Genomic DNA, 24,476 nt, shown 5'->3' with positions numbered 1-24,476 from the left:
GGCTCCTGTGCTGAAGTCCTCTTCCAATGAAGGCCAACATACCATTTGCCTTACTAACTGCTTGCTGTGTACCTGCATGCTTGCTTTCAATGTCTGGTGTACTAGGACACCCAGATCTTTTTGTACATCAACATTTCCCGATCTATCACCATTTAAATAATACTCTGCCATTCTGTTTCTCTATCCAAAGTGGATAATTTCATATTCATCCACATTATACTGCATCTGCCATGTATTTACCCACTCACTCAGCTTGTCTAAATAACCATGATGCCTCTCAACATCCCCCTCACTCACCTTCCCACCAAGTGTCGGGTCATCAGCAAATTTGGATATATTGTATTTAGTTCCCTCATCCAAATCATTGATGAATATTGTGAATAACTGGGGCCCAAACACCGATCCCTGCAGGACCCCACTAGCCAGCGACTGCAACTCCAAAAAAGATCCATTTATTCCTAGTCATTGTTGCCTGTCTGCTAAACAATTCTCAATCCATGCATATATATTACCCCCAATTCCATGCGCTTTAATTTTGCACACTAATCTCTTACTTAGGACTTTATCAAAAGATTTCTGAAAATCCAAATACACCACATCCACTGGTTCTCCTTTATCTATTCTAGGAGTTATGTCCGCAAAAAAACTTCAGTATGTTTGTCAAACATTATTCCTTTTTATGAATCAATGTTCACTTTGTATAAACTCACTGATTTTTCTAAGTATTCTCTTATCACATCCTTTATAATAGACTCTAGCATTTTCCCTACGACTGATGTTAGGCTAAACGGTCTGTGATTCCATTTTCGCCATCCCTCCTTTTTAAAATAGCGGGGTTACAACTGAAAATCTTCCTGGGCTGTTCCAAAATCTACAGAATTTTTTAAAATGACATCCAATGCATCCACTATTTCCATGGCCACCTGGGGATTTATTCAGTTTTCAGTCCCATTAATTTTTCAAGGACATTTTTAAAAAAATACTAATTTCCCTCAATTTCTCCTCCTCACTCGACCCTTGATTCATTTGCATTTCCGGGAAGTTATGTGCGTCTTCCTCTGTGAAGACAGGACAAAAGTAGGTGTTTACTTGCTCTACCATTTCCTTGTTCTCTATTATAAATAATCCTCTTTCGAATTTAACACATTCGTCTTTACTCATCTTTTTATTAACTTGTAGAAACTTTTACAGACTGCTTTGATGTTATTTGCAAGTTTACCCTGATATTTTAATTTTCCCCTCCCCTCTTAATCAATTTCTTGGTCCTCCTTTGAGACCAGACTTCTTTTTTTGTGAGGGCCACGAATAATCCAGCACGAGTTTGTAGAGTCAAATAGAAAGTAAATTTAAAATATAAACACAACAGCAGTAGTTCACCACTGCTTCCTTCACTAACCGGTACCACACTGGCCAGCGCTATTTACACAACTGCAACTACTAGTGATTGCCCCACCCCTCAAGAATGAGATAGCCACACCCGATGCAGAGAGGGGCGGGAAGACGAAGGACCGCCTCGTGAACCTGCTCCTGGGACTGGCAAAACTCTCCATAAAAAGGTCCAGGCAGCGGGCAACCAAGGGGGTCATCCAACTGGACTGCCTGTCTCTCTTCCGTGGCCGGGTGTCCGTGGAGAGGGAGCATGCGGTGTCCATGGCCACTCTCAAGGTCTTCTGTGCCTGGTGGCCGCCGCAGGGATTGGAATGCTTTATCGACCCCTCTTTTCACACTACGATTTGATGCTTTTTTGCAAAATATTTTTATTCTCCATTTTCACATTTTCTTCATAATTTACACCCCACCCACAAACAGTAAATGGTAACAAATACAAAGTCAATTTCCTTATCAACAACAACGATCCCATTCTCCCACCACCCCAAGCAACGACCCACCTGACAAGATAAGCATCAAATAAAACAAACCCTCCCACGGTGGGACAAAGGAGAAATAAAAGAAATAGGAATTAGGAATCGCCTATGGTCACCATTAACCTATAGAGTCCCCCCCCCCCCCCCCTAACATTCAATGCCATCCAATCCCCGAAAGAGTACCGTAAATGACACCCATGCATTGCAAGCCCCCCTCCCCCCTCACCGACTCCTCCCCTCCACTTCCTCTTACAAAACTCCTCCCCAACGTCTGTTCCTTCACCCATCTTTCCACCCTGGCTAGACTCATCGGGACCTATTCTGCCAGGCTCCGATGGCTGCAGCCCCTCCCCCCACCTCACTCCCGTTCACTGGCTGGCTTAAACCGGCCAGCATGGAGGCCCCGCCCGGGTCTCTTTTCTCCTTGCCCGGCCCCAGGAAAACCAATAAATCCCCTTTAGCACACAAACCCCGCATACACACCCAAGCTCCAAAGGACCATCATTGCAAGTGAAAGTCCCCTCTCTTCCCTTGTCCAAGTATATACACAACGTTGGCTCATTTAGCACATACACCCGCCGCAGTGAAAAAATACCACGACGAGGCTACATCGGTACATGACCACTTCTCAATGCAGGCACAGTCCTTCTGCCTTCGCAAACTCCTCCGCTGCTTCCGCCGTCACGAAATAAAAGTCCTTGGATTTGTAGGTCACCCTCAACTTACCTGGGTATACTATGCCACACTGCACCTTACTGATGTACAGTGCCTTCTTCACCCGGCTGAAGGCAGCCCGCCTCCTCGCCAGCTCCACCGTAAAGTCCTGATATATGCGTATACTAGCTCCAGCCCACTGCACCACCCACTTCCGCTTTGCCCAGCACAGGACCTTCTCCTTCACACTGTACCTACGAAAACACAGTCACTACTCTGGCGGCTCACTCTCGTTTGGTACAGGCCTCCACGATCGATGAGCCCGATCCAGTTCATATCGGGAAGGATCGTCCCCCTCCCCCAATAGCTTCGCCAACATTGTGGCAAAATACTCAGTCGGCCTCGAGCCTTCCACTCCTTCGGGAAGACTCACAATCCTCAGATTCTGTCGCCTGGACCTGTTTTCCAAGTCGTCCATTTTGGCTCGCAGACCCTTGTTGATCTCTATCACCTTCCGCATCTCCTTCCCCATCGAGGTAAGTTGATCATTGTGCTGCGATAATGTCTCTTCCACTTCCTTCAGCTCTTTGCCTTGCTCCCGCACCTCCGCCACTGCGCTCAATACGTCCGCCCTCACCGGGGCAATTGCCTCCTCCACCAGCACTTTCAATACCGCCCCCATCTCCTTCCTCATCGCCTCCATATGTTTTGTAAACTGCCTTTCGCGTCCCGCGGCCATCACCTTAATCATTTCTTCAGTCGTGGGCATTGCGGCCCCCCTGGTGCCCCAGCCTCCACTTTTCTTGTCGTCCCCGCGGTGACATTTCCACTCCCCGACGGACTTTCAGCTGCTTTTTTCACGGCCATTTTTTAACTTGTTTTCGACATCTCCCTTCACTGTGCCTTCTCCCTGCTTTTGCCGCCTCTGTTACCCCTGGGACCGGGCGTTAGACCCTGAAAATGCCGTTCCCGAACGGGAGCCCTCCAATGTTGATTGGATTTGATGTTGATAAGTTTCCTTTTTGCTTTGTTATTTTTGGAGTGGCCCCTTTTAATTTGTCCCCCAGTTAATTTCTGTTATTCTATTTAGTTGATTGGCCCCATAATAAATCATGGGATAACCAATTGTCGCCAGCCAATAGGATTCGGGCAGGTTATAACAACTTTCCATCCATTTAAGTATTCTATCATGTTGTGGTCACTATTCTCTAAAGGAGGGGGCAGCACAATGATGCAGTGGTTAGCACTGCTGCATCACGGCACCAAGGACCCGGGTTTGATCCCGGCCCCGGGTCACTGTCCTTGTGGAGTTTGCACATTCTCCCCGTGTTTGTGTGTCTCTCACCTCCACAACCCAAAAAGATGTGCAGGGTAAGTGCATTGGCCATGATAAATTGGTCCTTAATTGGTAAAAAAAAAGAAATGGGTACTCTAAATTTATAAACCTATTCTCCAAAGGATCCTGCACAACATGATTTTAATCAACCCTTCTCATTGCATAATACCAAATCTAGCGTAGCACATTCCCTAGTAGGTTCCTCCGAATACTGGTCTTAAAAACCTATTGCGCACACAATCCAGGTGTACATCCGTCACAGTATTGTTGATAATCTGGTTCGCTCAATCTGCATGTAGATTAAAGTCACCCATGATTATTGTAGCACCCTTGTTACTGGAATCTCTAATGTCCATTTAATGCCATCTCCTACCTTACTAGGGCTGGTTTAGCACAGTAGGCTAAATAGCTGGCTTATAATGCAGAACAATGCCAGCAGCGCGGGTTCAATTCCCATAACGGCCTCCCCGAACAGGCGCCGGAATGTGGCGACTAGGGGTTTTTCATAGTAACTTCATTGGAGCCTACTTGTGACACTAAGCGATTATTATTATTAATAATCTTTTTGGACACGAAGGGCAATTTAAAATGGCCAATCCACCTAAACTGCATATCTTTGGATTGTGGGAGGAAACCAGAGCACCCGGAAGAAACCCACGCGGAGAACGTGCAGACTCCGCACAGACAGTGACCCAAGCCAGGAATCAAACTCAGATTCATGGTGCTGTGAAGCAACAGTGCTAACCACTGTGCTCAACATTAGCACTGCTGTCTCATGGCGCCGAGGATCCGGGTTTGATCCTGGCCCTGGGTCTCTGTCCGTGTGGAGTTTGCAAATTCTCCCTGTGTCTGTGTGGGTCTCACCCCCACAACCCAAAAAGATGTGCAGGGTATGTGAATTCTCCATGCCAAATTGTCCCTTAATTGGAAAAAAAATTGGGTACTCAAAATTTTAAAATAAAATCTCTCCAGCCACGTAGTCATTTGGTTTATTCTCCTATTCCTGCTCTCACTAGCAATTGGCACTGTGAGTAATCCAGAGATTACTACCGTTGAGATGCTGCTTTTTAATTTATTTCTTAGCTCCCTACATTCTATATTTCCTAGTTCCCGACATTCTATTTTCAGAACCTCATCCCTCTTTTTACCTACTTCATTGGTAACAATATGGAGTGCAATCTCGGACTATTCACCCTCCCCTTCATAATGTCCTTCAACCGCTCAGTGACATACTTTCATTTAATATAAATTCAGAATGCCCAATTCATTTTTCCAATTAAGGGGCAATTTAACGTGACCAATCCACTTAGCCTGCACACCTTTGGGTTGTGGGGGCGAAACCCACGCAAACATGGGGAGAATGTGCAAACTCCACACGGACACTCCACACGGACAGTGACCCAGAGTCGGGATCTAACCTGGGACCTCGGCACCGTGAGGCAGCAGTGCTAACCACTGCACCACCGTGCTGCCCTCAGTGACAAACTTGACCCTTGTACCAGGAAGGAGATGTACCATCCTGGTGCCACGTCTGCCGCCACAGAAACATCTATCCGTTCCCCTATGATAGAATCCCTCTCCCACTCGTTTTTTCTCCCCCACTGTACAGCTGAGCCATTCATGGTGTCATTGATCTGGCTCTTGCTGCATTCCCCGAGAAACTACCTCCCCCAACAGTATCCAAAAAAGGAAAACCTGTTAGAGTTAAGTACAGTATATGTATGGTAAATTCCTCAAAGTCACACTGCCATTGAATCTGAACAAAATGCACATCTCAAATTTGGATACTTTGTTGATTTCATTCATAGCAGAGATCAGATGGGATGCACTGCAAAGGAATTTCCTTTAAACATAAAGTTCCATTGTTCCAGCACTTCCAAACCAAAACACTTCAAATTTGTGAGGTTGCAGAGTCTTAAATACACCTTTTACATAACACCAGAATAAATCAAGGGTAATGACATGAAAATTCAATTTTAAAATTCCAGCAGCCATGAGAATATTTCATAGAATTTACAGTGCAGAAGGAGGCCATTCGGCCCATCGAGTCTGCACCAGCTCTTGGAAAGAGCACCCTACCCAAGGTCAACACCTCCACCCTATCCCCATAACCCAGTAACCCCAACCAACACTAAGAGGAATTTTGGACACTAAGGGCAATTTATCATGGCCAATCCACCTAACCTGCATATCTTTGGACTGTGGGAGGAAACCGGAGCACCCGGGGGAAACCCACGCACACACGGGGAGGATGTGCAGACTCCACACAGACAGTGACCCAAGCCGGAATCGAACCTGGGACCCTGGAGCTGTGAAGCAATTGTGCTAACCACTATGCTACCGTGCTGCCCCTAAGCATATATTTAAATGAACAGTAATTTATCAGTCTTAACGGTCGAGCACTTGGAAAACTTTCTAAAGGTTCTTGAAAATCAAGAGATGATGGGGAGGGATGAACTTATTGCCATTACTAAGGAAAGGGGACGAGGAAAACTATTAGATCGAAAGGCTGACATTTGCCCAGGGCTGGATGGCCTGCTTCCTAAGGTCTCAAAAGAAGTGACAGCACAGATACATAGAGGCATAGAAGATAGGAGCAGAAGGAGGCCTTTTGGCCCTTCGAGCCTGCTCCGCCATTCATCACGATTATGGCTGATCATCCAACTCAATAGCCTAATCCTGCTTTCTCCCCATAGATTTTGATCCTATTCTCCCCAAGTGCTGTAACCAGCCGCGTCTTGACTATATTCAAAGCTTCAGCATCAACTACTTCCTGTGGCAATGAATTTCACAGGCTCACCAATCTTTGGGTGAAGAAATGTCTCCTTATCTCTGTCCGAAATGGTTTACCCTGAATCATCAGACTGTGACCCCTGGTTCTGGACAAACCCATCATTGGTAACATCTTCCCTGCATCTACCCTATCTAGTCCTGTTAGAATTTTATAAGTCTCTATGAGATCGCCCCTCATTCTTCTGAACTCCAGCGAGAACAATCCCAACCTAGTCAATCTCCCCTCATATGACAGTCCCGCCATCCCTGGAATCAGTCTGGCAAACCTTCGCTGCACTCCCTCGAGAGCAAGGACATCCTTCCTCAGAGAAGGAGACCAAAACTGCACACAATACTCCAAGTGTGGCCTCACCAAAGCCTGGTACAATTGCAACAACACATCCCTATTTCTATACTCGAAACCTCTTGCAATGAAGGCCAACATACCCATCTTGCAATGAAGGCCAACATACCCATCTTGCAATGAAGGCCAACATACCATTAGCCTTTACTGCCTGCCGCACCTGCATGCTTACCTTCAGCGAATGGTGCACAAGGACACACAGGTCCCGCTGCACACTCCCCTCTCCCAATTTACAACCATTCAGATAGTAATCTGCCTTCCTGTTTTTGCTTCCAAAATGAATAACCTCATACTTATCCAAATTATACTGCATCTGCCATTGGTTTGCCCACTCGCCCAACCTGTCCAGATCTTGCTGCCAGGAGCCCTGCATCCTCGTCACAATTCACCCTCCCATCTAATTTGGTATCAGCTGCTAACTTTGAGGGGTTACTTTTTGTTCCCTCATCCAAATCATGAATATATATTGTGAATAGCTGGGGTCCGTCCCAGCATTGATCCCTGTGGTACCCCACTAGTTACCCCCTGCCAATTTGAAAAGGACCCATTAATCCCTACTCTTTGTTTCCTCTCTGCCAATCAGTTTTCTATCCACCTCAGCATATTTCCCCCAATCCCATGCACTTTAATTTTGCCCAATAATCTCTTGTGCGGGACTTTGTCAAGTGCCTTCTGAAAGTCCAAATATACCACATCGACTGGCTCCCCCTTGTCGACTGTACTGGTTACCTCTTCAAAGAATTCCAACAGATTTGTCAAGCACGATTTTCCCTTCATAAATCCATGCTGACTCTGACTGATCCTGCCATTGCTTTCTAAATGTTCCGCTATAAAGTCCTTGATAATGGATTCAAGTATTTTCCCCACGACCGATGTTAGGCTTATTGGTCTATAATTCCCTGCTTTCTCTCTACCTCCTTTTTTGAATATCGGAGTGACTTGAGCTACCCTCCAATCTGCAGGGACAGTTCCAGAGTCTATAGAATCCCAGAAGATGACCACCAATGCATCCACTATTTCCGGAGCCACCTCCTTAAGCACTCTGGGATACAGATTCTCAGGCCCTGGTGATTTATCCGCCTTCAATCCCATCAGTTTTCCCAGCACCATTTCTCTACTAATGTTGATCTCCCTCAGTTCTTCCCCCTCACTAAACCTTTCATTCTCCAACATTTCTGGGATCTGATTTGTGTCCTCATTTGTGAAGACAGAACTAAAGTATGTATTCAATTGCTCAGACATTTCTTTTTCCCTCATTATGCATTCCCCTGTTTCTGTCTGTAGGGGCCTACATTTCTCTTTACCAATCTCTTTCTCTTCACATATCTGTAGAAACTCTTAGTGTCAGTCTTTATGTTCCCTGCAAGCTTCCTTTTGTACTGTACTTTCCCCTTCCTAATCAATCCCTTCGTCCTTCTTCGCTGAATTCTAAACTACTCCCAATCCTCAGACCTATTATTTTTCTTGGTCAATCTGTATGCTTCTTCCTTGAATCGGATACTCTTTCTAATTTTCTTTGTAAGCCATGGATTGGCCCTCTTACCCTCTTTGCTTTTGTGCCAGACAGCAATGAACAGTTGCTGTTGTTTCCCCCATGCGTTCCTTGAATGTTCGCCATTGTCTATCCACTGTCATCCCTTTAAGTAACTCTCCCTAATCTATCAAGGCCAACTCACGCCTCACATCCTCAGTTCCCTTTATTAAGATTCAGCACCCTAGTCTCCAAATCAACTACTTCACTCTCCACCTTGATAAAAAATTCTATCATGTTATGGTCGCTCATCCCCAAGGGGTCTCGTACAGCCAGATTGGCAATAATTCCCTTCTCATTACACAGTACCCAGTCTAAGATGGCCTGCTCTCTAGTTGGTTCCTCCACATACTGGTCAAGAAAACCATCCCTTATACACACCAGGAATTCATCCTCTACCACACTGTGGCAAATTTGATTTGCCCAATCTATGTGAAGATTAAAATCGCCTATGATCACCGATAGTATATATAGCAGGTATATAATCTATATACTAATCAGAAAATAGCTAATGCAATACCTTCATTCAAGAAAGGTGGTATACTGAAAGCAGGAAACTACAGGCCTAAAATCCATCATAGGGAAAGTCCTATCATCCATTATTAAGAAGTTTATATCAAGATAGTCACGGTGTGATCAGGCAGTTCATGTTAGGAATGGGTCAAGAGACATTCCAATTACATGTCAAATTGATGTTAAGAAATTGTTTTTAAAAATGATGTTAAATATTGAATAATTGACACTGACATGTAAAGGGATTGCAGGTGGCACTTATGGTGATGATAGAGTTTTGTATAGTGTGTTCAAGGAAAATAAAGGTGTTTGGGAAAGGAGCAGAACTCTTGACTCTTTACTCAACAGTTTACACATGGTTTAGTGAAAGGGAAATAATGTCTGTTAGAGTTTTTGACCAAGTAACATTCAAGGTAGATAAAGGGGAACTGGTAGATGTGCTGTACTTGGATTTCCAAACTGCATTTTATAAGGTATATCAAAAGGCTACTACACAAGATAAAAGCACAATAGTTAGCTAGCAGGAAGCACAGAGTTGGGTCTTTTTTAGAATTGACAACTGTTACTAAAATAGTTTCACTGGGATCATCAGTGTTAGGTCCACAAACTATTTACAATTTATTTCAATGACTTGGATGAAGAGACCAAATATATGGTAGCTAACGTTGCCTTTAGACAGGAAAGTAAGTTGTCAAGAGGACGTAGAGAGTCTACAAAGAGATAAAGATAAGTTAAATGAGTAGGCAATATTTGGCAGTTGGAGTATAACGGGGTTAAATATGAACTTGTTCATTTTGATAGGAAGAATAGAAAAGCTATACACTATGTACATAGGGAAAGGTTGCAGAACTCGGTGCTACAGAAGGATCTAAGTGCCCGGTTAGTATGAAGGTGCAAGTGGTTAGGAACGCAAATGGTATGTTGGTGGTTATTGTAATAGGAATGGAACATAAAAGTAGGGAAATTTTACTACAAGTGTACAGAACTTTGGTGCGACCACATCTATAGTAGTGTGTGCAGTTTTGGTCTCCTTATTTTAAAAAATATGTAACTGTTTTAGAAGCAGTTCAGACACTGTTCACTGGACTCATTTCTGGGATGTAGGGGTTGTCTTATGAAGAAAGGTTGAGCATGTTAGGTCTCTACCCTTTGGAGTTTAGAAAAATGAGAGGTGATCTTATTAAAATATATAATACCCTGAGGGGGCTTGATCGGATGGGATACCCATAGGATATTTCCTCCTGTAGGTGAAGACTAAAATGAGGGACATAGTTTAAAAATAAGAGGTCTCCCTTTCAAGACAGAGATGAGGAGAAACATGTTCTCTCAAAGGCATGTGAATTTCTCTTTCCAGAGGCCACACCTTTGAATTTATTTAAGGCCGAGTTAGACAGATATTGATTAGGCAAAGGAGTCAAGGGTTATGATGGGACAGACAGGAAAATGAAGCTGGGACCAAAACCAGATCAGCCATGATCTTATTAAATGTTGGAGCAAACTTGAAGGGCTTACTCCTGCTCCTTTGTTTCTACAAGTCTGAGCCTCTACTTCGTTACAATTCGATGCACTTTGGATCAACATTTTAATATATAATGTCACACCCCTGGAAATGTCACCCAATGCATTGTTGACCCTTTCAAAATACATAAAATTCAGAGTTTGATTTTCACATTTCGGAAGGAAGAAAAACAAAAATGCTCTCTCCTCTTCAGAAGCTGGTGCTGTGCCCACAGTACAACAGTCTGGATAGCTCTATACAGCAGTAGATTCCGTTATTGGCCTGATATTTAGAGAACTTAGCTTGCTAGGTGCTGCAAGGTTACACTTGTTGTACCACTGCACAGGTCCTATGTTGGGGAGACCCTCCGGTCAGATTGTAACCAGAGGGTCAATTTGAAAGATGTCCAATTTCACAGACAGTACTCAAAATTGTGAAATTGAACAGGCCAGCAGCCCAAAAACGACACCAAATTGCAGAATGGGCATGCCATGCAGAACGCAAGCAATGACAAAACAGGATGACTCACAACACTGGTAAGCGTGTCTTAATGTCTACATTATTAATGAAAATATGGAACCTTAGCTGCATTTCATATCCAACATGACTATCTCATAAGGTAAGGCAACTGCTGCAGATTTAGATAAGTTTAGATAATTCTGCACATCGGCACTTAATGCATTGCTTAATTCTGGGACACTTTTGTTTTTGATTTGAACAGAAGATAATAAGAAAGCAAAATAAAATTCAAGCAATGCACCATTGTAACTTGCATTGACACAGGCGACATGAAAACCCACGGCTGAAATTAGAAGCGTGAAAAAAACATCCATCACCAGTTCATGCTTCTCTCTGCATTTCAGTAGTGCCAACACAAACCTCAAATAATCTTAGGAGGTCTTAGTCACACAAAAGGTGAACCATGACAGTTTAATAAACCTATGGGGCCAAATCCATTTACAAGGAATTTAGCATTCAACATACTCAATCTGAATTTACCAGAATGGTGAATGGAAGTCTGGGCAAGAGGAACATTGCAATTTGAAACAGAGTTTCAACTATAAAATTCAGATCAATTTTATGGACACCATGGGGTAAATTTTCTGATCCCACCCGCCACAGGAACTGTCACGGTGGGATGGAAAAATTGACGGACAATTTAAAGGTCTGTTGACCTCGGATGAGAATTTCCAGTTTCGAGGTGATGCAACCAGAAAATCTTGCCCCATGACTGAAGTTTTGACTCAATTGTGCACAGCATTTTCTAACAAGCAAGAGTGAAATATCATCAAGCAGATTTCAATCATTCTGACCAGGTTAATCTGGCAACAGATTGCAAACATAACATGCTGAGAACATTCAAATGGCACTCTTGTTATGCAAGTCATACAACTTTGTTTCCAAAATAATGACAAACCTGAATCCCCTTTGATTACTGCTTCTGTATGAAGGCCTGAGGAACAGGGGCGAGAGAACACATCCATCATAACCAAATACATCACATATGCTCACTACTGGGCATGTGGATAAGTTGGCAACTAGGGCACTGATATAACTATGCAAGATATTAATACTGAAAACTAATCTAAACTGGAATCTCTCAGTGAAAAGTGAAACCAGTCTATTAATGGCATCACTCCATTCATTTTTACATTAACATCTAAAAAACAAAACACCCTAACTTTACAACAGAATTATCTATGTGAGAAATGCAAAATTGATGCTCATTAGTGGAATTCCCACCTGCTTTTGTTTCAGTTTTCCTTATTTTTGAATTAGATCTTCCTTGATTATCTAATGATCGAGCCATCATTCAAGCAGAAAATCAGAGCCCATTGACCTTTTCGCAGTAGCTCATGTGCCACCTGATATCCTAAAGTCAGTACTGACTACAAAGCAAAAGTTTAAACGGGCAATCCAAATGTATAACCCGAGAGACGTTTAAGGGGATGGAGAATACTTTAGGCAGCATGTGCCAGAAAATTCACTGCAATGGTTCCTTCAATTTCTTTGTGTCCAATTGCTGTCACCATCACATCTAAACCTTCACACAGTATTGCAACTGATTGAGGAAGGAACATTAATGCTGCATGCATGTAAAGTGGTACTTTGCACAGGTTGTAGCAGCAACCAAGCACCCGCACAAAGAACAAATTCTGCACCAGGTCCAACTGAGATAGAATAAACTTCAATCAGCCATTTGTCTAAATAAGGAATAAGGGTTCAAAAAAATGTAAAAAAGGCAGGCACTATTTGAAGACATTTCCTAACACTGGGTACAGATGCTAGATGATGTAATATTCCTTGTACATCGAGCTCCAATATTTTTGACCAAAGTGCCTTTTTATCTTTATGAAAGAAGAACATGTGTTTGAGGTCAACCACAGCAAGGTTGGGTCACCATCCAAACTACAAGGTAACTATTACATCTCAGAACATTTTGTTCTGGACTAAGCTGATCAAAGTTCTTTGGTTTGGTATAAAAGAGACAAAATTAGATGGTGCTAACCCATTCTTTCGGTTCAGAATTAAATGGCCTAAGGACTTAAATTTCTGACTGTGTCAGGCAGATCCACATTTTGACCAAAACAATTCATGAAGCAGTAGGTACTGACTGGAACCCCAAGTTATTAGTTTGGAGGATGCTGATGAACCTGACATGATGGTTGCAACAAATTGAACGAGCAAGGTAAAATTAGTTGCAAGATCTAGTGCCAACATGCAAGGCAGCATTACAATTTCCAAATATTGCTGCCAAATAGGGGAAGAATTTACCAAAGCTCACTTTTGGCATTTGAAAGACAGCTATGAGTGAGGTAGTAGTTTCAGTTAGTTGTAACCTATTTTTCCTGCGATATCGCTTACATGAGGAGTAGGCCATTTGGCCCCTCAAGCCTGCACTGTCATTCAAAAAATTCATGGCTGATTTGATTGTGGCCTTAACTCCACTTTCCTGCCTGTGTCCCATAACCCTCGACACCCTCTTAGATCAGCCTGGCTAACCAAGAGACAGACTCTTCAAGTGCCAACTGGGAAGACAAGGGAAAGATACTGAAATAATGCTTGCAACAGGTCCTGTTCATCAAGAGTGGCACTTCTATGTACATGTTAATACTAGCCAGTAACAAATTGTCTTCCTGATTGATACCCAAACCACAGGTTTCCAAGACTTCCCTGGTACCAACATCTATCAAACTGACCAGAACGGAAAAGTATTGGGAGACATTATTACGTGAGACGCCAATGAATAACAGATAATTATTTTTCTTTGTGGCTAAATTTTCCAGAACATACTGCAAATACATTAGAGATCTCGAAATAGATTTTGCAAGGCACGTTATTTTTCATCGAGAAACACCTGGAACAACAATCACGGCTGCTTAGAAAGCTAGAGGATTGGGGTGCTGGTGAAGGCTTCGATTCGCCAGTCGATATTGTGACAAACTTAGTATTCCAACCTAGAGTCATCAATATTCATCAGGTTCGGTCATCGTTTTTCAAGACACTATGTTGTTAGACACTTGGGTGACACGGTAGCACAGCGCCAGGGTCCCAGATTCAATTCCCGGCTTGGGTCATTGTCTGTGCGGAGTCTGCACGTTCTCCCTATGTCTGCGTGGGTTTCCTCCGGGTGCTCCGGTTTCCTCCCACAAGTCCAGAAAGATGTGCTGTTAGGTAATTTGGACATTCTGAATTCTCCCTCAATGTACCCGAACAGGCGCCAGAATGTGGTGATTTGGGGCTTCCCACAGGAACCTCATTGCCGTGTTAATGTAAGCCTACTTGTGACAACAAAGATTATTTTTATTAAAGAACTCAATAGCAATATTTTGTTCATGAATCCCAACAATCCAGAAGGAGGCCATGATGGGGAACATTTTCTATTTTAGAAAATGAACCTCCAAGAAAAAAATAACCTTCAAGATATTGGCATTTGAATCATGGAAACAATAAAGCTCATCATCACAAAATCATTTTTCTGCGTAATGTTTACACGGTAGAGTTTCATCAGGCAGACTTGCTTCTGAAATCTATTCACTGAAAATGAAAAAGAGCTCTTCTGCGTTTGGAAAGCAAATTTGCTGGTTAGATGTCAATTTGTGTTATGAATGTAGAACAACTTTATGAACTTGAAGGTGGATTTGACCATCAGAATATTGGGTCCACAGTAAATCAAGACCATACACAGACCTCAAAGGTTGGACGGAACAAATGAGATGTGCTTAATATGTCTCACAGGAGAGGTTTGATTTATGCTTCCATTCTGATGTTTAATTGTAAGCTCTGAGAAAGTGGATTTCAACCTAGGTGCAGGATAGACGAAGTACTACAATGTTTTCTTTTAAGGGTCATCATATACCAGACGAGTGCATATGTATTTCATGGCTGGGGTAGCTTGAAGTTGCTTCTTACCACGTTCAACTTCATTGCCGGCGATGGCTTGTTTCTGGCGAAGAAGCAGATCACGCTCCTCAAGCAAACGTTGATGCTCTTGGTTGAGTTCATGAAGCTGCTTGGTTAAAAGTTCCACCTTTAGAGCCAGGTGTTGTTCGGATTCTTCTTTCTGTTGCAAAGCTTCCTCCAGGACAGCTTTCTCACTGACATACCCTTCAATCAATCCTAATAACAGTAGATATACATCAGAAAGGTTCTGGACCAGCCAAGAAGATTTTCAGATTAAGTGAAACACACTTATTGCTTTTCCTCCAATTTAACTTTCATTAGGTCCACATTAGACGATGATGTGTCCCGATCAGTCTTCATTGTTCTCAATTTTTAATGACTTTAAAATGTCTTTTTTAACCAGTTTTGAACAACCAATATTAGTGTGTGAAGTTGCTGAGAACTCCAAATTGGTAGTGGAACGAACAGAAAGTTTTTAAAGCACAGTGACTTTTTTTTTAAGTGAAGATTTCAGAGAAAAGAAGTAGGTTAGAAAAATGCACAAGGAAACAAAGTTGAAAACAAGTGAACAGTCGAAAAAGAAAGTAGAAAAAGGTAACAATAGGACAAATCAAACTAAAGTATTTAATTTTTAAAATACTTTGTAGTCATATCAATATTATAGTACCGGATAAAAGCAAATTACTGTGGATGCTGAAATCTGAAGCTAAAGAGAAAATGCTGGAAAATCTCAGCAGGTTGAGAGTCCAGATGACCCTTTGTCAAAGCTAAAAGACAGGGAAAGTGGGAAATATTCTTACTGTGGAGTGAGAATGAAAGATGAGTCATAGCCACAGAAACCCAAGGAAACGGGGTACTAATAGCCACAGAAACCTCCTCTACATCGGAGGGACCAAACGCAGACTGTAATAGCTTTGCTGAGCACCTTTGGTCTGTGCGCATTCAGGATTCGGACCGTCCCATTGCTTGCCATTTTAACACAGGGCCCTGCTCCCATGCCCACATGTCTGTCCTTGGCCTGCTGCAATGTTCCAGTGAAGCTCAACGCAAACTGGAGGAACAACATCTCATCTTCCGGTTAGGTACGCTCAGCCTTCCGATCTCAACATCAAATTCAACAACCCCGACCCCACCTCCACCCATTTGTTTTCATCCCATTTCATTTTAACTTTCTTTTACCATTTCTTACTTTCTTGTCTTTCACATATTATATATATATTTACCCCCCCCGATCTTATCCACCTTTCCTTACCCTTTCTCCCCTTTGCTTTCTCCTTCCCCTCCCTTCACATCTACATCTGTCACAGTTTACCCTCTGATGTTAGTTTCTCTGCTGTTTGGCCTTTCACACCTTTTGTTCTCTCTGGGGACTGCCATTAGCACTCTTTCCCCTTGGTTTCTGTGGCTATTAGCACCCTGTTTCCCTGGGTTTCTGTGGCTATGACTCATCTTTCATTCTCACTCCACATAAATATTTTCCACTTTCTCTGTCATTTCGCTTTGACAAAGGGTCATCTGGGCTCAAAGCATTAGCTCTTTTTTCTCCCGATAGCAATTGTGATCAATGATATGAAAACTGATAATAGTGCTACTTTTTTCAGGAGCAGAGTGGTTAATACTGGCCAACATTAGTCTCTGATACACTGGATGATTCCTGAGTCACGACCACCCTTTTACATTTGACCAAAATAACGTGGCTGGTAATAATTCCAACTTCCTGCTGAACCATCATTTGCCCTGATTTTTTGATTAAACTTCCACTGGAAATTGGTGGGAGGCTCATGCAAATGCAAATCAGGCTCAGTTGCAAAAAATAGTTTCATCTTCAACTGTCTGTCTATTGCCAGTTCCTGCTCCTGCGACCAATCATGCAAAAGTCAGAGACAGCATTTTCAGTAAAACCTATAGCGATCCTGGAATGGTGGATAGGTTGTCTTATGAGGAAAGGTTGGACGGACTAGGCTTGTATCTACTGGAGTTTTGAAGAGTAAGAGGTGACTAGGTTGAAGCATACAAGAGAGTCTGAGGGATCCTGACAGAGTGGATATGGAAAGGATGTTTATTCTTGTGGGAGAATTTTTTAAAATTCATTTATGTGATGTGGGCGTCGCTGGTTAGGCCAGCATTCATTGCCCATTCCTAGTTGCCCTTCAGAAGGTTGTGGTGAATTGACATCTTGAACCGCTGCAGTCCTTCAAATGTAGGTACACCCATTGTGCTGTCAGGAAGGGAGTTTCAGGATTTTGTCCCAGCGACAACAAAGGAACGGCAATATATTTCAAAGTGAGGGTGGTGAGTGACTTGGAGGGGAACCTCCAGGTGGTGGAGGTTCCCTGGTATCTGCTGCTCTCGTCCTTCTAGATAGTGGTCGTGGGTTTGGAAGGTGCTTTGGAAGGAACCTTGGTGAGTTACTGCAATGCATCGTGTCGACGGTACACAAGGCTGCCACTGTTTGTCGGTGGTGGAGGGTTTGAATGTTTGTGGAATCATAGAATTTACAGTGCAGAAGGAGGCCATTCGCCCTATCGAGTCTGCACCGGCTCTTGGAAAGAGCACCCCACTTAAACCCACACCTCCACCCTATCCCAGTAACCCCATCTGAAGTGGGCTAAACAGCTGGCTTGTAATGCAGAACAAGGCCAGCAGCGTGGGTTTAATTCCTGTACCGGCCTCCCCGAACAGGCGCCGGAATGTGGCGACTAGGGGTTTTTCACAATAACTTCAATGGAGCCTACTTGTGACACTAAGTTATTATTATTATTATTATTATTATTAATCTTTTTGGACACTAAGGGCAATTTAAAATGGCCAATCCACCTAAACTGCATTTCTTTGGACTGTGGGAGGAAACCAGAGCACCCGGAAGAAACCCATGCAGACACGGGGAGAACGTGCAGACTCCGCACAGACAGTGACCCAAGCCAGGAATCAAACCCAGATTCATGGTGCTGTGAAGCAACAGTGCCAACCACTGTGCTACCATGGAGCAATCAAGAAGGCTGCTTTATCCTGGATGGTGTCGAGCTTCTCAAGTGTTATTGGAGCTGCACTCCTCCAGGCAAATGGAGAGTATTCAATTACACTCCTGACTTGTGCCTTGTAGGTGGTTGACAGGCTTTGGGGTGGGGGGGTCAGGAGGTGAGTTACTCGCTATAGGATTCCTAGCCTTTGACCTGCCCTAGTAGCCACAGTATTAATGTGGCTAGTCCAGTTTCTGATCAATGGTAACCGCCAGGATGTTGATTGTGTGGGATTCAGCGATGGTAATGCCACTGAATGTCAAGGGGCGAAGGTTAGATTCTCTCTTGTAGGAGATGCCACTTGTATGGCAATGTAACTTGCCACTTGTCAGTCCAAGCCTGGATATTGTCCAGGTCTTGCTGCATTTGAACACAAACTACTTCATATCTGAGGAGTCACAAATGTTGCTGAACATTGTGCAGTCATCTGCAAACATCCACACTTCTGACCTTATGATGGAAGGGACGTCATTGATGAAGCAGCTGAAGATGGTTGGGCCTAGGACACTATCCTGAGGAACTCCTACAGTGATGTAGTGGAACTGAAATGATTGACCTCCAATCATCACAACCATCTTCCTTTGTACCAGGTATGACTCCAACCAGCGAAGAATTTTTCCGCTGATTCCCATTGATTCCAGTTTAGCAATGGCTCCTAGATGCCATACTTAGTCAAATGCTACCTTGATGGCAAGGACAGTCATTCTCACCTCACCTCTGGCATTCAGCGCTTTTGTCCATGTCTGAACCAACGCTGTAATGAGGTCAGGACTGGAGTACCCTGGCGAAACCAAACTGAGCGTCCGTGAGCAGATTATTGCTGAGTAAATGCCGCTTGATAGCACTGTTGATGACTCCTTCCATCACTTTGCTGATGATGGAGAGTAGACTGATTGGGCGGTAATTGGCTGGGTTGGATTTGTCCTGTTTCTTGTGTACAGGACACACCTGGGCAATTTTCCACATTGCTGGGTAGATGCCAGTGTTGTAGCTGTACTGGAACAGCTTGGCTAGGGATGCGGCAAGTTCTGGAGCACAATTGTTCAGGACTATTTGCTGGAATATTATCAGGACCCATAGCCTTTGTAGTATCCAGTGCCTTCAGCCATTTCTTGATATCACGTGGAATGAATCATATTGGCTGAAGACTGACATCTGTGATGCTGGGGACTTCTGGAGGAGACCGAGATGGATCATCCACTCGGCACTTCTGGCTGAGGATTGTTGCGAATGCCTCAGCCTTGTCTTTTGCACTGGGTTCCTCCATCATTTGAGGATGGGGATATTTGTGGAGTCTCCTCCTCCAGTGAGTTTGGCACACAAGTAGTCCTGTGTTGTAGCTTCACCAGGTTGACACCCCATGTTTCGGTAAGCCTGGTGATACTCCTGGCATGCTCTCCTTCACTCTTCATTGAACCAGGGTTGATCCCCTGGCTTGGTGGTAAAGGTAAAGTGGGGGACTTGCTGAAAGGTTGCAAATTGTGGTTGAATACAATTCTGCTGATGGCCCATAGCGCCTCATGGATGCCCAGTCTTGAGTTGCTAGATCTGTTCAAAGTCTATCCCATTTAGCACGGTAGTAGTGCCACGCTAGTGGTCACTGGGGGGGCACGGTGGCGCAGTGGTTAGCACTGCTGCCTCACGGCGGTGGGGACCAGGGTTCGATCCCGGCCCCAGGTCACTGTCCATGTGGGGTATCCACATTCGCCCAGTGTTTGCGTGGGTCTCACCACCTCAATCCAAAGATGTGCAGGCTAGGTGGATTGGCCACATTAAATTGCCCCTTAATTGGAAAGAAAAGAACTGGGTACTTCAAATTAAAAATAAATAAATAAAACAAGTGGTCACTGTTTATAAAATAAGGGATGCCTATGATATCATAGAATCCCTACAGTGCAGGAGGCAGTCATTTGGACCATCAAGCTTGCACCAACCTTCTGAAAGAGCACCTTACCTAGGCCCACTCTCCTGCCCTAACCTGGGCATATTTGGACTGTTGGAGGAAACCGGAGCACCCACGCAGACATTGGGAGGATGTGCAACCTCCACACAGACAGTCACCAAGGCCAGAATCAAACCCCGGTCCTTGGCGATGTGAGTCAGTAGTGCTAACCACTGTGTTAGTGTGCTGGAGACAAAGTGAAATTCTGAGGAGTCTTTCAAACTCAAAAGATGGTGGAATCAGAGTCTTTGAATTATTTTTAAGGCAGAGGTGGATAAATTCTTGGTAAGCAAGGGGCTGATAGGTTAGAGGGTAGGTGGAATGCAAATTTGAGGTTACTATCAGATCAACCACGATCTTATTAAATGGGGGAGCAGGCTTGAGGGGCTGAATGGCCTACTCCTACTCCTAGTTTGTACGATCCTCGGCTACAATTAGGGAACACTGGATGGAAGTTTGAGAAACGTCATACCGAGGCCCACTCCCCCGCCCTGTCCCCGTAATCCCATAACCCAACCTAACCTGCACATCTTTGGACACAAAGGGGCAATTTAGCATGGCCAATCCACCTAACCTGTACATCTTTGTATGTGGGAGGAAACTGGAGCACCCAGAGGAAATCCACGCAGACCTGGGAAGAATGTGCAAACTCGACACAGACAATCACCCAAAGTCGGAATCGAACCCAGGCCTCTCGCGCTGTGTGGCAGCAGTTTTAACCACTTTGCCACCCAGGTGACCATTAGTTTTAGATTCTCCCACCACTCCAAAAAGCCACGCCAGCCACTCCAAACTAAACTGTATGCAATATGTTCAGGGAATGCCAGAGGAAATAGAAATGAAGATAAAAGAGGAAAGAAAAAAAAGAAGAGCAAGAAAATTGAGATAATAATCTGGCCAATTCAAAATATGGTAACATCACAAGTAGCTTTGAATTTCTACCAAATTAATCAATCACAACACTTTCTGTTTTACATAAAGGCTCAGTCTGAAACTTCTACATTAACTATCCTGAAGTGAATTCAATTTTCTATATTTTCCATTCACTAACTTAGACTACGATCTTGAGTTTGTATTGACAATCCAGCCGATCATTGTCTGCACAAGAGCTTCGAATTTAACTTCTTACCCTCGGCTTTGTGGAGCTCCAACGCCAGTTCTTTCTTTGCTTTAGATTCATCATTGAGGTGTTCTATCAACTTTTGGTGTTGTTTGCCAACAAACTCCACAGTCTCTTGGTTCTTGCGTGTGAACTCTTCCTCCAAGTGTTCATTGATGCCATGGCTCTGTGCCAGCTAGGCAGAATCGCAAGGATCATAGTTAAACAAGGTAAACTCTTTTGAAATCTATGAAATCAGTCAAACTGCATGATATGCTGCAACATAATTAACTGATAGGGCAAGGGAGATCAGATTTTCTTGCTCATTGAAAACTTCCCCAAAAATCACACCAGAAAGACATTTGGTGTAATTTTAACTACCAGCACTAAAAATGGATGCCAAACACAACCTATTTTGTCGGAGACAGATCTAAATAAACAACTATGATTTCTCCAAGTGGCATTAATACAAATCTTTAATGGCAATATTTTCCTTCAGCAAAACAATCAGCTCTGAAATATGAAAGAGTCTTGCTCAATGCAATGGTTCTTCACACCAATTGATAAACAAACTGAAGTCCACATTTTTAAAATTTGTTGACAGGATGTGAGTATTATGATATTGGTGGAGACCAGTAACGTTGGAAAATAAATTTGAACTCTCACTTATTAACTAAAATTATGCCAGCAGATTTCATATTTTAAACAAACTTTTACTGTACAAGATTTAAACAATGCAAATACCACTAATTTATCATATTTCAGAAACACTTGTACTTTAAAATCTGAAAATCTCAACAGGACACTCCCCATTCTATTTTTATTTCCACCCAAGTGTTCCCCTATACTTTACAGGATTTCACACATTAGCACCACAGTCATTTCCTTTAGATTATTACAAGCTTCTGGGACAATTAGATCTTCCAAAGGAGCTATCCATTACAAAAGACTTGTACCCAATTTTTCCATCATTTTATATACAAGCTTCATTCTAGTAGATCTTTTTCTGTTATTGGTTTTGCTTACTTTATGGAAGCTTCTTACATAAGGTTTGAGTCTAAATTATAAGTCAAGCAACTGAAAATTGGCATCTGTTCTCTTACTCGATCACCTAATTTGAACACCGAGTTAAAGCAATTGGATTGGTAGTGGAAGTTATATCATTCTTGGGAACAGGATGGGGAAGAAGGATCATTGTTGGAGTTTGTGCGCGATTGAAGGGATAGAGCAGAAAGGTATAAGGAAAGGAAAGGAATGTACCAATTTACCAGGGGTCTAGAGTTTTGCATCCACCATTGCAATCCTTGCCCCAACATGAAATTTAAGTAGCCTCAGAAAGTAATAATTGCAGACAGCTTCATGGTTAATTTAGGCAATTTGGTAAGCACAGAGTTCAGAAACCATTCTTGGAAGGTTGCCTGAACCCCAGGTCAGGTGACTGAATTTTGAGCTATGTGCTATATGGCAGTTTCCAAACTATTTGCAGAACATTAGAGATCAAGGCACATGATTAGTCTCACTCCCAATTATAGGGAAATTTGAAGCAAGGTAGAATGGTAAGAAATTCAATTTCACAATTACTGTAGAGACAAAAAAACAATTGCTTGCAATACGGTTGGTTAGAAAGAAGTCTTGTAATTTTGGGCTGCCAGAGGATCCTTTAGATTTAAAATGTGTATGTGAAATCAGAATTTAGAATATTTAACTGGATAAGAAGTACAAGCTTCTCACCATAGACCTGCGCACCTGGCATGGAATGTGTATAGTAGCATAATAAAGGCGGAGGGCTGTGATGTGGAGGAGAGCAGGATTTACAACTTATGAGAACTAGGGTAAGATATGAACTTCTCCAAGACAATTTAGTAAAAAATAAGTGAGATTCTCTTTCTGACTGTACTACTTCAAACCTGGCAACATCCTAAACAAATCCATATTGTGCTGATAAACCTCTTTTTAATCTTGCTTTAATGGGTGGGAAATATTTCAACTGCAGATTCTCCCCATTAACTTAATTTAGCACATGGAGAATATCAAAGAAACACAAGCAAGCAACACTTTCCTCCTCCCTTTAAACAATACTTACTTGTTTGGATGACTCAGTGACCAATTCCAGCAATTTGCCTACAGCAACCTGTAATCGGACACACGTGCTCAGTATCAGTTCCTCGTTTTCAGGCCCCACCTCAGGCCCAGCGAACATACTTTCTGATAACCACTGGGAAAGTTCCAATCCTTCATCAGTCAGTGCTGACCAGAAGCTGCAATCTTCAGCGATGGCAGTATTTTCCTGAGTTATGGTCAAATCACCTTTTGTTTGACAAAAAATACAATCGTTGGAGAGGAAGTTGCAGTCATTTGGCAACAAAAATAAAACATTCCATCAATAATACCCTAAACAAACCTTTGCTTAAGCTGAAATTATTTATAGACTATACATGCATTAAAGATGTGAGATACGTTAAACGTTAATATTTCACAATTATATGACACCACATGCAAATACTGCCAGCGATCAACTTCAGAACTTTATAAAAAACAAATTAATTTTGAAGCAGTGAAACACTTTACGAGAAACAATATGAACATTTTGTGCATAGCACAACCCATACCAATAGGTTGTACAAAGCAGCAATGTTGTATGGATGAAATTATGTTCCAGATTAATGGGAATTATACATAGCCAAAATCCCTTTAAAATGTATTCCCTTAGATCCTCCTGAGAAGATCTATTCATTACAACAGTTCGTGAATCGGTAATAACGTATATAAAATCTTGAAGGAACTTCAGAGTGTACTATCATAAAGAAAAAACATTGCAAGACCAAATTCACCAGCAAAGTTAAATTTTTACATCCACAATGAATTGGAATTTATTCTTGTAATTTTTGGTCCTACATAACCAGCTCATCTATATAAATGTTGATATTGGTATGAACATGACTTTTTCTTTTTCTTGGTTGGGTCACTGTCTTGTGAATTTGCACCCGAGGGCAAATAAAACTAAAAAACATAACTGGGCACAAGGGACCTATATGTCAGTAAGAAGTGAAGTTTCTCTGTCTTCACTTTCAGTTACCAAATTTGTATAGTTTTGAGTGAGGGAGTACAACCTGCTTATAACAAAGTAAGGAAAGATGTGTTTACAATTTACAGTAGCTTGGGCATACCTTTATCTTGTTCCAGCAGAGCTTTAGCTTTCGTCCATGGAGGCTGGCCTCTAGCTCCCACAAGACTAGAATTGTTCACTCTTTCTTCCTGATTCAGGATACTTGCTGACTGGTTTTTATCCAGGCAGAGCCCTATTTGCCTACTGATCATATCTTCTGAGGCAAATATGACTCTCACCACTTCCAAAAATAGCTTCTGTACTTGCTCATGGGAATGCTCCAAGTTTCTCCTGAATGGGGATAAGTAGTACCAATTAGTCATTTAAACTAATAAACCTCCTCCTCACCTCTTCTCCGCCCACTCCCACACC

At 42.8% G+C, this 24,476-nt stretch overlaps 1 protein-coding gene across 1 annotated transcript in view; it reads right to left on the bottom strand.

Moving 5' to 3' along the window:
- Positions 1-24,476, bottom strand: part of LOC140395958 (pericentrin-like) — a 401,239-nt gene that overhangs the window by 156,676 nt on the left and 220,087 nt on the right. The window contains 5 exon segments of the mRNA XM_072483987.1: positions 11,951-11,986; positions 14,947-15,153; positions 21,029-21,194; positions 23,082-23,305; positions 24,166-24,395. Of these exon segments, the coding sequence (XP_072340088.1) occupies positions 11,951-11,986; positions 14,947-15,153; positions 21,029-21,194; positions 23,082-23,305; positions 24,166-24,395 (863 nt within the window).

Source organism: Scyliorhinus torazame, chromosome 2, assembly GCF_047496885.1.
Source record: "Scyliorhinus torazame isolate Kashiwa2021f chromosome 2, sScyTor2.1, whole genome shotgun sequence".
NCBI lineage: Eukaryota > Metazoa > Chordata > Chondrichthyes > Carcharhiniformes > Scyliorhinidae > Scyliorhinus > Scyliorhinus torazame.
Note: the sequence above shows the minus strand (reverse complement) of the source record. Positions and strands in the feature narration are given on the sequence as shown.